Consider the following 14,353-nt stretch of genomic DNA (forward strand, 5'->3'; position numbering starts at 1 on the left):
CCCTCTTCTGTCCCGCCCTCAGCCCATCTCGGCTCGGGCAGGATCCATCTCTGCGACGGGACACGCACGAAAAGAAGGTGCAGAGAAACCCAACAGGCGACAGAACCAAGACAAGGAAAAAAAAACAAAACAAAAAGACACACACACACATATTCGACACAAGGTGGTGTTTCGCAGCGTGAAGGCGGTGCGTGTTGTACAAAGCCACCAACAACCGACCGTCCTTCATTATTTAAACTGCACATCACGGTGGTGACACTCCGGAGGTCCCACTTGGCTGCTGAGATGCATGCAGGGATGAACAGTCAGATAATTTGATCTTCGCTGTGGAAATATCCACTCGGTCTCGTTGATGACAGGAGGAAAGATGAAGTTTGCGGTTGCGGTGTTGTGGTTCTGCGTGGCTCTTGGGAAAGCTACGATGCAAGGTAAGAATATGGAAACACTCGCCTTTAAACTGCTGAAGCTGCACAACTGTCAGGACAGAAAATCTAATTTGTACAAAACAAAAGCTCAAACTGACAGAAGATTAAGCAGGAGAATTGTGTCTAGTTAAATCGAAACACGTTATATCCTCAATATTCACACTAATTGGCTAACGTGCCACGGCTCTGCCCAGTGAGAAAGGTGTTTTAAAAAGAGGCGATCATGCTGTGTAGTTTAAATATAATTATAGTTTTTAATCAGGGCGCAGGACAAAACGATGGGGTCAGGTGAAAGAGCATGTTTATGATTTATTAAAGAGTGAGTTCACAGCGCCCCCCTTGGGATGTGTGACTAAGAATGGGCTTTATAACACTACAGTAGAACAATAAGGGACGATATAAATACAATACATATTCACAGCAATGGGAGAGAAGAATTCCCTTACATAATAAAGCCGTGAGCGGGCTATGCCTCATAGAATTTGATATGAAATATATTGAGCAAAATACTGTGGCACAGAGATGGCAGAACAGAAGTCCACGATCAAACTGCTGTCTCTTCTTCCTACTGTCATGTGTGTGTGTGTGTGTGTGAGCGTGGGCAGATATTACTTTAACACACAGACACAGATTAACAATCTAAAGTTGTTTATCTGTTTGTGTGTTTGTGCACATGCCTGTGTAAATCCACTTCATCTCAGTGGCCTTGGCCTTTTGCCTTAATACTTCATGGTTTAGATGAACAAGGTGCTGGAAGCTTTCCTCAGAGATTTTGGCTCATACATTATAGCATCTATTACATGCTGCAGATATGTCAGTTGCGCATCAAGAATGTGAATCTCCCATTCCATTATATAACAAAGGTGCTCAGTTGGAATGAGATCCGATGTATGAACTTTGTGACGTGGCACATTATCCTGCTGGAAGAAACCATCACAAAATGGGTACACTGTGTCGATAGAGGTATGAATGCAGTCAGCAACAATGCTTAGGAAGGACATAGTGTTTAAATGATGCTCAAAGTGTGCCAAGAAAATATCCAATGCAAGGCAGGATGGATCCATGCTTTCATGTCATTTATGCCAAATTCTCACCCTACCATCTAAATGTCGCAGTGGCTGTGCAAGTTGTAACATTTGTGAGTGTGTGTAAAGATGCTCTTCTGCATACTTTGGTTGTAATGAATGGTTAATTGAGTTACTGTTGCTCTCCTGTCAGCTTGGCAGTTTTACTCAGAGAACTGCTGCTCACGGGATATTTTATCTTTTTCATACCATCCTCTGTTAACCTTCCCAGTAGAAATCCCAGTAGATCAGCAGTTTCTGAAATACTCAGACCTGCCTGTCTGGCATCAACAGCCATGCCACATTCAGAGTCACTTAAATCACTTTTCATGGCTGAGGGGAAATACTGAAATTACCCCTCAGCATTCAAAGCTCGCTTCCTACTCTTCCATTATTATAACAATGAAAAGATAATCCTTTATTAGTCCCCTAGTGGTTAAATGATACAACTTGTAGTTTCTATAAATATGATTCTTTAGTATGTGAATTAAAAAAGACCCCCCCCCCCCGAAAATCCTAGTGATTACCATATATGTCATGAGTGACCTGGTGAATGTTAAGAAGTTCAGCTTGGGTGTTTTTGCATAATTCTGTTGACACACAGACAAACCAATAAACATCAAAACCTCTGTCAACTTGCTGAGACTGAAACAGTGACAGTGGAGTTAGAATATAAAGTTAAACCTCTGTTCATATGCACTGTTTTGTGACCAAAAAATGTGTTCCCCTCCAGTTTCCTTCTCTCATATTACCCCTCGCAGTGGTGCATCCTGCTGTGGCTCTATGTGAACAGATGGTAGTCACGTCAAGGTGATCATACCAGTTGTCACCCATGGGGTGCTTCAAATTGAGGAGGAGGCAGGGTGCATGTTTGCATGCTGGGTCACTCCTTTGTCTCTATCAATCATCAACAAACCTCTTTTACTCTCTCAGACACACACACACACATTCGACCTAATGCATTATAATTTCCCCACAGAGAAACAACCGCATCCTTCCAACCATCACAGTGTGTGTGTTCTGATCAATACTTTCCTCTTTACCTTTGCTCAGTCAAATATGCACACACTCACATAGTGCAGGGTCAGTAAGCGTCTCTCTGAGGGAGGGCGTTGGCCCTTGTAGAGGAATCCATCCCTGTGGTGTTTGACTACAGGGGCTCCTGGGGTTTTGTTGATGAGAATCTCAAGATGGGCTGCTTCCTGTTGAGATGGGAGATAGATAGATTCAGCTGAGTGTGTTGTTGCCCCATTTCAAGTCTACAAACTGAGTGGGGATCTGATGCAATAGTAGGTAATCTGTCTGTGTCTGAACACAGCATGTGCTTTAACTTATGGCAGCACACCCAACAGAGAACAAGAGGAATCTAAAAATGAAAAAAATACAGGGTATATTTGTGTCCATGCACACACATGCACGCACGCACACACAACCTTCACGTTTTACCCACACTGTATTTTTTTGTCTTTTGCATGTTTTTTCCCTCAATTAATGACCAATAACTATCAAATGTTTGCATATTTTTTTAAAAAGCAAATTTATATCTGTTATATGTACAAACATTCAGAATGTTCATTCATATCATTATAGATTCAATGACAGCTTTGAGTCTGTACAGGTAAGTCGCTACAGGACATGCCTGAACTAGGGCAATTTATTGAAATACTTCCGAGGTGTTCTTCTCAGGCACCATTATATTAAATGGGAAGCATCTGTAAACTCTTATCTTTTAGTCTTTCTACAAATATTGTATAGGGTTAGGTTTAGACTCTTGGTAGGGTTAATGATGAAGCCATGAAAGTGTTGACCTAGCTGGATGCTTCACTTCACTGTCATGCTTTAAGTTTCAGCATCACCACTTCATGAGGTATATCCATTTCAGAACTTCTTCAAGGACCTCTCTGCATTTGGCTGCAATCATTGCTATTCTTTCACCCGTTTCTCTGTCCGTGACACAGAGACACATTCCTACAGTACATTTCATTGCATGGATTGTACCCACCAGATAATGAGTAGGGATGGGAGTAGAAAACCATTTCCAGATTTTCTAATTAATTTGAATGATATGACTCCAAGCTTTTATTATTTTTACCAGTGCCAGCATGCTTTTCCACCATAGCAGTGGAGCCTTTGCACATATGCAAGCATATGCATAGTCATATACAAGCCTTTCATTTTCCTCTTTTTCTTTATTGTGTTCTGGCTCAGAGATGATTGATAAGGAATCAACAAGGGAGTCAATAAAGCATGGAGTGAGCTTGGAGCTTGGAGTTCTGCTGAAATAGTTCTGTTTGTCTTTCAGACCCACTCAGTCTGTTTCTTTTATAGATATTGCACAAATGCAAGAAAGCAGTCCTACATATTAGTTTAATATGCATGTTGAAGGACATGTCCCGGTCAAAATGGACTCCAAGATTCTGCATAGAATTACTAGAGGCCAATGTAATGAAATCTAGAGTGAGTATCTGGTTAGAAACCAAGTTTGTAAGATTTTTAGGACCAAATAAAATAAAAAGAGTTGACAGTCTCACAAGTCTCTTTTACTCAAGTGACTTCTGTCTAGGCATTCTACCATAAAAGCTTGAGCTGTTGAAAGCGTTGTCATTCTGGCAGGTTTTCTCTTCACTTTAGAGGACTTCTGAACTTTTGTTACTGCAACTGTCAGGTCTCTAGTCATCTTGCATTACAAGGCTGTTCTTGCTTGCTAAGTCATTTTGGCTCGAATTATTGTGGCCACTAGATCATTATTTACCATGGCCCTCCCAAAAAGCCTCAGAAAAAAGCAACATGCAGTGTTGCACCATGATATCAAGAAATTTTCTAGGCAAATGTCTTCACTATGCCATTATATATTATTGAGATTTTTTATTGCTGTATTTCAAACATAGTCAAAAACAGAATAAATTATTGCAGATTACATTTTAAATGCAATCTAAAATAAACCCAGTTTCCTATATTATTTATTAATAATTATATAAATAGGGATGCCCTTCTTATCTCCCTCTCCAGCTAAAATATTATATCACGACTGTATACCAAAATGTAGGACGAAAAGGAGATTGCATTGCTTAGCAGAGAGCAATGTCGCTGCATTAAGATGCAAGTGGAAGTGGGAGTTTGTTTTCTCACTTCTATCTTTTTTTCTGTCTGTTCTCATTCCCCTTGCCCCAGTTAGTGTACCCTTCTGTAGCAACCTCTCCCCTTCCCCCTTTTTCTGTCTCTCTTATATTCTAGAGGGAATTGCTTTGGGTCACTCTGTCTCACTCTTTCTCTTATCAGCACTCTCCACTCCTCTGCAGCATTCCTCTCATTTTAGAGGCTGTTGATTCAAACTTCTCTTTTCTGTCTATCAGCTTCTGTTGCAACACTACCATAGGCTGTGCCAAATATCGGGCTCTTATGCAGACAATTGCTCCGAGCTTTGAGCTGATAAAGCCACAGAGTTACTGTGGGAGGCTCTTGTGTGACTCTCAAGTACAAATACCACATAATGCTCTGAGCGTCCAACGAATGTTGCTGTCATTTGCATCTTAGTTACACACAAAGAGTAGTTTTTTTCTACTCAGTTTAGGTTTCAAACTCATACACGTGTATTTTTAGCAAAGATGAACTAAACTGAAATTCACATCATAATCTTGCATGTTCTTCTCTATAACTGTTTACCTAAAAAAACACAACCCATCTCCTGGCTTGTTGAAATGAATGCACTGTTCCTTCATTGCACTGTTTCCTGTTCAGCATGAGCGTCACTCTTTAACTGACTATTATGTCTTGTGCCTGACTGCACAAAGCGCTCTGAGCTCTTTTTGTTTCCCCTGGCGATTGTTCTGTCTGAGGTGATCATGTCAGTATGATCATCTTGTCAGCCTTGGGAGCTTAGATGCATTCGCTCGGCCATGACCAGCTGTCAGTCCGAGGCTGACTGTGTGTGCATGCCTGACTCTAAGGCCCTGACTTAATTTTTTATCCCACTTATTTTTGAGACTCCGGAGACATGTGGTAGAGCTTTTTCATGCATAACTTAAACATGTAAAACTTGGAAAAGTGTGACAGTTATGTGCAGATCTGTTTTGCACATGAATGTTGGGTGTATATGAGGTAAGTAGCCATCTGTTTAGAGGTTCAACTAGTTTTACTTTTAAGTAATGCACTTTATGATGTACAATGAGGTCAACAAAGTTTGGGACATTGACATTTTTATATATAATTTTGCCACCACAGTGGATTAATTCAGAGGGTCTGACACAAGTGTTAAATTAACTGGCTAGCCCATGACAGCCATTTTTACACATAGTCCTCTATTTTCAGAGGCTCAAAAGTAATTTGACAATTAAGGAGATAAAATATCTGGAGATGATTCCAAGTGCTGAACTTGCTATGACATGTTAGTGTGTAAATGTGAACACTGTAAAAATGAAACCTGTTAAATATCATCATTTTGAGCCTTACTAAGCTGCTAGTGTGGCGGTGTCTTATAAAAGGTTTGCACAGCTGCACAGTAATGAAACAGCATGTTAGAAGAACAGCATTGAAAGCCACAATGGTCAAAAGAATGTGAAATCACTGAGTGTAAATGACCTTAATTTAGGTAAATAAAGAGCTGAGTTTAATCATTGTACTTACACACATCAAAGGGAAAGGGGGGGGGGGGTCAAATGTAATGTTCAGGTACAGTCTGTGTGAAATATGAGTAATTATGTGATGTGTGTAGTCATCTGCATTGATTCCAGAAGCACATCTATTCCTTTACAAGTGTGTGACAGCTGCATCTTCTCCTGCTTTTTACGACATACAACAGTCTTACATTTTTCCTTTTTGGCCTTATCCCTACTACCTTCTTCCCCTCCTTCCAGTCCAGGAAGATTTTGTGTCGCTGGCAGAGTTGGAGGATTCTCTGCTGAGGAACCTTTTCAGAGGTTACCAGAAGTGGGTGCGGCCTGTTCAGCACGCCAATGACACCATCACTGTACGCTTTGGACTAAAGATCTCACAGCTGGTTGATGTGGTGAGGAAATAACATGCACATCCACAAACCTGCAGGAGGTATACAGTGTGTATAGTAATGTCAATTTAGTTAAATTGCTTTATAAATTGCCTCTGCTTGTTGACACTGCTTACTCTACCCAATATTTTTATATAATATTAGGTTACAATTACAAGGATTTGGGTAATTTTGTCAGTTGGTATTGATCAAATTCTTGAGCAAAGTAGATTCAGGTGAATACACAGCTGTGTCTGTGACTTTGCATAAATTAACATAGATTAATATGTAATATGGTTAATACAATCCTGTTATAATCTTCTGAGGAGAAACAGGTTATTCACAGGAACAAGAGAGGGGTGTGTGGAAATAAGAAAAGAGGAGAGATAGCAGCAGGAGAACTAGAAGATAGGTAAGCAAGGCAATAGACAGATGGAGCATACAATAGGTGTAAATGTTATATATGGAGGTAAAAAACGAACTATTGTAGAGATGAAGCCTTCAGTGAGGATAAACAAGGAGAAGGGTGTCAAGAGGGATTTAAAGGACCTCAAAAGGAAGAGTAACAACAAAGAGAAAAGAAGAAAGACTAAAAGTGAAGTCCAAAGTGGACTTGTACATGTAGTGGGAGAGGAAGTAATGAGGCCATCAAGCTGAGAGGAATCAGATTTCATTTATTATTCACACAAGTATGCGCTCACAAAGCTGCTTGCCCCAAGTCTAAAGAGGGCAACAGTTTTACTACATCAGCATTTCACATTTGTACTTCTCCCTGAAAAGATAACATTTAGAAGAGTGCCATCTTCTGGTTTTCTGTCTAAACTGCAAATATTTATACCAAATGAATTAAATGTTGCAGTCAGGTATGCCTCACAAGCTCACAAGAGTAGACAAAATCGATTTCATAGATTTTCATCTTTCTTAATACTTTATACTTTTTCTGCTCTCAAACTACACATGACATGTATTCTGTCTTTGACCTTCTCCTAGTAATCCTCTACCACCCTCTCAAATGTGTTTTTATACAGTGGGTTTCATTATTTTGTATAGCACAAGATAGGAGTAAGATCGCAGGAATAGTAAACCATGTTGTTATTATATACTATTTTCCAAGTGAAAGTGTTCATTTGGAGTAACCTATCTCTTTTTTTTTGTCTAATATTGTTTGTACTCAAAAGTGAGAAACTCTAAAATATGTGCGAGACCCCAAAAGCTGTTCCACTGCACTTATTAAGTAGGAAGCTGAAGAAGCAATTAACCCATCAACCTTTTTAGGCTTATGTCCTTTCTTTAATGCCACTCAGCTTTTTGTCTCCAGCTTTGGGTTTGCTGCTCACCTCCTCATTAGCTTCACTTATCATTTCAAGTAAGTAGATTTATAAATAATGAACTTGGTATTTTATTCTTTTTTTGTCTTGCAGGATGAAAAGAACCAGCTAATGACTACAAATGTTTGGCTCTGGCAGGTGAATACTAGCTCTACTGCTTACAAATTATAGGATCTTTAATTTTCAGTTTTCTTGAAGTAAGCTAATTTTTACTGTTATAATTCACATTTTGATAAGGGTTTTTTTTTGACGTCCCTTGACAAGAAGAAATGAGTGAGAGTACATGATTAAATAAAGGTATAAATGTACCATTGCGTGTATATAAAATAATGATTATTATGGAGTAATTATCGATTTATTATTATTAGTGTCATCTTGCTAAAAGACAATAAAACTTGAGTACATAAATCTCAATAAAACATTTTCCATTTACGCATATTTCTAGAGGCACATTGTGAGGAGAGGCAAGAAATGTGCCCATCTTTAACACACTGTTAAATTTCGCTTTTGTATATTTTATTAAATTTGGAGAGGTTCGAAGTACATTTAAGAGGAGGGTTGATCCTGGATGACTGCGCTACAGAGAGAGATGATCTTCTAAAACTTGTGTTGGACTCACTGAACAATACATCTCTGGCCTTGGTGAATAGTAAATTGGCTGACACAAGATGTATAATAGATAAAGATAATAAATATGCATAGATATACAATAGATAATGGTAGTTTTAACTGTTACATACTGCTTTTGCCTTTTTTTCCCTTTTCAGCCTGTCAGTAATAACCTTTTAATGATTCCCAATACATCCTTTAAAATGTGTCACACTAATGTTACTTTCTACTGGAGATATCAAACGTCAGATCAGCAAAAGAACAGCAATAAAGTATTAAGAATTGGCCCCATTCTTATTGCTGTTTACACCTGATTGTAAACATTACTTTATATCTGCCACATTGTACAGTTTCTTTAGTGTTAATTATTCTAATTATAAATTATTTAGTAAAAATTCTGCTAGTGAGCTCTTGATAGAAATAGAAAGTCGTTTTTTTAAACCACAATGACAAGGGCAAAAAAAAATATTCTTAGATTGTATTTGCAAGTAAAATCACCAGTATACTTCTCCTTAAAAATAAGGCGAAATATACTGGTGGAAAACATATTCTAGTGTCCGTTCCATTCCTGCTGAGCGAGCAGCCTGGTGCTGTCCATGGTCCTGCGCATGGATGGTACCATGGACAGTACCATGTGTGCAGAAACTGCATGCACTTAGCTTGTAGGCTTAATGTATCAGAGTGGGTCATTGTGTTATTGTTTGTGTTTTTATAGGAGTGGGTTGATGTGAAGCTGAAGTGGAACCCTGATGATTATGGGGGCATTACGTCTATCAGAGTGCCTTCGGAGACAATATGGCTGCCTGATATTGTTCTGTATGAAAAGTGAGTTGCACAACACTCTACACACATTGGTACCACATTCTGAGGCAGTGCTCAGGCTTTGTTTTTTTAATTTATTTATTAATCCCTTTGCCTTGTGTGTTATTACCTTGCCTCACTTTTGTGACTTCAGCCTTTTTTCCTCTCTCTTTTCCATTTCTTTCCATTTTCTCCCAGTGCTGATGGTCGCTTTGAAGGTTCACTAATGACTAAAGCCATTGTGCGCTGGGATGGCACCATAACATGGACTCCACCCGCCAGCTATAAGTCGTCCTGCACCATGGATGTCACCTTCTTCCCCTTTGACCGACAGAACTGCTCCATGAAGTTCGGTTCCTGGACTTATGATGGAAATATGGTGGATCTTGTCCTGGTGGACCACTACGTGGATCGTAAAGACTTCTTTGATAATGGCGAATGGGAGATCCTCAATGCCACAGGAGTAAAGGGAAGTAGGAGGGATGGGGTTTACTGGTATCCATTTGTCACATACTCCTTCATCCTTAAAAGGTTGCCCTTGTTCTACACCCTCTTCCTCATCATTCCCTGCCTTGGCCTGTCCTTCCTTACTGTGCTGGTATTCTATTTGCCATCAGACGAAGGAGAAAAACTTTCACTTTCAACATCGGTGCTGGTATCACTCACTGTGTTCCTGCTGGTCATAGAAGAAATTATCCCTTCATCCTCAAAGGTGGGCAATCTATGTCAGTGTTTCTCCATAGTCAAATTTTTACTGGGCTATATTATGATTATTATTTATTTATTTTTTAATCCACTTTTCTTTCTTCTGTGTTCAGTTATCCTAACTACAATCTTAATTACAGCATGCTCTAATTAAAATGGAGCACAACCCCAACCTTCTCAATTACCTGCTGCTTGAACTGCATGTCAGCTCTATTAACCAAGCAGGAGAGAAAAATGAAAAAGCCTTCAGAAAAAACTACTTTCAAAGTCAATGACAGAATCAATGACTTTTCAGTCTGCAGCCCACTACGAGGCATATTTCATAGACTATTATAATGTTGCCTGAATGTTTTATTCAGGGTTAATATGTTATTACAGAGGATAGTTTAAACAAGAAGTAAGTAGAAATGCTATAAAAGCTCTTAAAATGTGTACCATGCTTTTTAAATTTATTAGACTAATGAATAAAATCTAGATTTAACAAGCTTTGAAACGCACCAGAAATGCACTTTGTTCATCATTAAATATTTTTAAAGCCATTTTTCATTAAATATAAACAAATTTCATCCATGACAGCAAAAAAGAAAAAAAAAGGCATGAAACATGTGGGTGGGTGCAGTCTCTGCTTCATTAACAGCTCCTTGAATCTCCTGATACAGTTGCTAAGGTGAAACGACTTATACATCTTGGAGTCTAGGAGGTACACTGAGTTATATGATGTCACATAATTCCAATCATTTAGTAGCCACAAGCCTGAGCAGAAGTCTTTTGAAACATAATACACAAAAGACTTGTAATCTTCTGCAGATACATGAGAAACAGTAAATTCTACCACAAGGAATCAAAAGAATTTATTTATGTTTTATACATTGCATCCTAAAAAGCCAGTGAAACAAACTCAGGTCTCTTAAACCACTACTACATGTCTTGAATTTTTCTTTAAATTTGGCTAGTATTCCAAATTTTGCTGATTAGTGAGTGGAGGAAGTATCCCACAGTCTTGTTCATGAGTAATGGTAATGGGGAAGTGACGGACAGATTGCGGCCACAGCTGCAGTTATATGGATGCTGCACCAGTCCAAAGTGGTGAAGAGATAGTTTAGGGGCGCTCTTGATTTACTGGTCGACCTGCGTCCACACCCTCACCTATGGTCACGAGCTTTGGTTAGTGATTGAAAGAATGACATTTAAGGCTGGGCATGTCCTACTGGGGAAGGACCCGGGATAGACCCAGGATAGGACTTTGGTGCTCCCCTGGATAAGCTGGAGGAGGTGGTTCAGGAGAGGGAGGTCTGGTATCTGCTTAGGCTGTTGCCACCTTGACAGAGCCCCAGATAAGTGGAAGAAAAAAGATAGCTGGATGGATGGAAGTATTACTGATGCTTGTACACAACTGAATACCTGTTTCATTTTTACATTTATAGGTGATCCCACTAATTGGAGAGTACCTGCTCTTCATCATGATCTTTGTCACATTCTCCATTATTGTCACCGTCTTTGTGATTAACGTCCACCATCGCTCCTCTGCCACCTATCACCCCATGGCCCCCTGGGTAAAGAGCCTCTTTCTTCAGAGACTGCCCAGACTCCTTTGTATGAGGGGACACACAGACAGGTAACAAAGATCAGCTTTAGTTAAACAAATATTTTACTTTTCTGCGGTTGTAACTTTAGATTTACTGTACAGTGTGGTATTGATCATTTCATGTAACATTCAGAGTTGAGAGAGTTAGTTATAAAATTCCTAACTAACCTTCAATGCCTAACAGTTTCAGTTAGCAGCTACACATGCAAAATAAAATAAATAAAATAACAGATTTAGTGTCATTATCTGCAGATACCACTTTCCAGACATTGAGATGCGAAGCCCAGAGCTGAAGCCCCGTCGAGGTGCGGGGAGGAGGGGCGTTCCTGGGCACTGTGGCGGTCAGCAGAGAGGCCCCCATGGAGGGAAGGAGGATGAAAACCAAGCTTGGTTGGCAATGCTGGAGAAAGCCACAAATTCCGTTCGCTACATCAGCCGTCATATCAAAAAGGAGCACTTTATAAGAGAGGTGGGCGTGGCCAAATGGAAGACTAGATGTGGGACAAATTGGGTTGCATGCGTGTTACATTATCTGTTTACTGTTACAGAAGTGGCACAGAGTCATTTACATGTCCCTAATGAGGGATGTTTTACTGTGAAAAAAAATGTTTGGCGCCAACACAGACTCACACCTGTGTACTTTTGTGTTTCTGTGTCTCTCTTTGTTTCATCAGGTTGTACAAGACTGGAAATTTGTGGCTCAGGTGCTGGACAGAATTTTCCTGTGGGCCTTCCTAACAGTGTCAATCCTGGGAACTATCCTTATCTTCACCCCTGCTTTGCAGATGTACCTCAGCACACCTTCATGAAGGCGCACACTCAAACTAGTGAATACTCTCCAACAGTTCGTTCTTGGTTTCCTGTCTGTCTTTAACTATGATTTATTGATAAAGCTCAATGAAACATTCATATTGTATCTTTCTATTGTAGAGACAAGCTCGGGCAACAAACTTTTACCTCCCTACAACATGGTTTGCAGCCTGTAATAACTACTGGAAACTGTAATGCTCTAGATGCAACTTGTCCTTTGCTGTGAAATGCATGTAGAGGGGTGCAGAGGAATACAAGCAATAAGCAGGTTAAGGTAGCGTGTATGATTTGAATATCTTTGTTTGTATAAATGTAAAAGTAATTATACATGCAACAAAATGCACAATGTCACTCCATGAATATTGAGCTGTTTTATGTGTCACATGCACTTTGTTGATTATTGTATGTTCTGTAATGATGATCAGAATAAAGAAAAAATTGAATACCACTATATCTGCGTCCTTTTTTGCGACACCCACACATGCTGAACAGGTAGAATAAAGTGTTAAATTGATATATATATAAATATGGTAAAATGATTATTAGTAGTAATGATAATAACAATACTAAAAATAGATGTTTGGTACCCATAGCGTCTGCTAGATGGCAATCTAGCACTGTAAACTGCACCCAAGAGCTTCAGTGTGCACTAGAATGTGTTATTGGTTGTAATGACACAGTATATACACTAAGTGGCAGCAGACATCCATTTGTTGTCACAAAGGCACACATGACGGTCTCTGCAGAACAGCAGTAGTCTTTCTTCAATAATGTGGTGGAATTAGCGTTGAGCAACAATGGCTGAGAAACAGTTTCCAAAAGGGTTCATTCTTTGCTTCCCAATTTGCCTACATAATAGTGCAACAGATACAATTTAAGACATTGTACATAGACTATAATAAGTTAGTAAAATAAAATCACTTGATGTATTACAGAGGGATGTCTGATATCTGCTTAGGCTGTCACCTCGACCCAGCCCTAGATAAGATAAAAAAAAGAAAAAAGAAAAACAAAACTGTAAGATGTAACAGTGGTGAGGTGCTGTGTCAGTCCTCATCAGATGAGCTCTGCACAAGGGCACATTATCATCACCATCGTCATCATTAGTAATTACTCGAGGAGACAGTGACCCTAAATCTCCCCAGAACTTGTTCTCCCAGCTGACTGGGTGTGTATTTGAACCACGAACTGTAACTTTATAATGGCGGTAACTTTCTTAAATTTGTAGTCACCCAGATGTTACAAGTGGCAGTCTAAGGCGATATCGTATTGTTGTGTGATTTGGCCTAGTTTTTGGAAGATGAGTTTGTTCTCTGACTTATTAAATATGGCTGGGACGCTTAAGCAAGAGTCTCCCCTCTTTCCCCTGCACTTGAACAGTCTGACCTCAGCCCACTCTTCCATTATTCACAGCTACAGATCTGACTCAGGAAGACAGGTGTGTGTGTGTGTGTGTGTGTGTGTGTGTGTGTGTGTGTGTGTGTGTGTGACACAGATAGACTGTGACAGAGGAGGGTGCAAGCCCCTCAGGATTGCATACAAATAAACAAGCTTTCAGCTCTTTCAATGGAGAAAAATCTTTGACCGTATGTGAGACACCCAAAATATTTTGAACGGAGCTCTTCTTTCCAGCCAAAAACATATTTCATGTACTTGCTTTCTTTAGAGCTGCTGGGAAATTAATAATTCAAGACAACTAAACTGTATAAGAGGTGGCGTCAGTTATTTGTGTTTAAAAAACTGAAACCCACCAAAGCACTTTAAAATATACCTGTCTTTCCTTATTTTCTGTACTTCTGGATCTGCATGATATCAAAAGCAGATGACCTTAACATGGTCATTTTAAGCATATAGCTCTGGCTGTTAGCATTGCATCTCCAACCACTTGTTTAAATTTTCTATTTGCAAGGGACAGCCAATCTTAAAGCCAATGAGAAAGGTGGCCAATCTTGTGGTAATAAAGGATTATTATCAACAATGAATCATGCAAAAATAAAAACAATGGTGTGGGACTTGAGCACTTTAATCCCAGGCTTGCTCTGTCC

The 14,353-nt window shown here is 39.5% G+C and overlaps 1 protein-coding gene across 1 annotated transcript; it reads left to right on the plus strand.

Annotated features, from left to right (window-relative positions):
- On the plus strand, positions 1–12,751 carry LOC134629500 (neuronal acetylcholine receptor subunit non-alpha-3). Its single transcript, XM_063476871.1, has 8 exons — positions 1–428; positions 6,343–6,494; positions 7,892–7,936; positions 9,123–9,232; positions 9,407–9,920; positions 11,338–11,528; positions 11,751–11,967; positions 12,173–12,751. The coding sequence occupies exons 1-8, from the start codon at positions 353–355 to the stop codon at positions 12,305–12,307; spliced, it is 1,440 nt and encodes a 479-aa protein (XP_063332941.1). The 5' UTR covers positions 1–352; the 3' UTR covers positions 12,308–12,751.
- Positions 12,752–14,353: the final 1,602 nt, after the last annotated feature.

The sequence above is a fragment of the Pelmatolapia mariae genome, linkage group LG6, assembly GCF_036321145.2.
Source record: "Pelmatolapia mariae isolate MD_Pm_ZW linkage group LG6, Pm_UMD_F_2, whole genome shotgun sequence".
Taxonomy (NCBI): domain Eukaryota; kingdom Metazoa; phylum Chordata; class Actinopteri; order Cichliformes; family Cichlidae; genus Pelmatolapia; species Pelmatolapia mariae.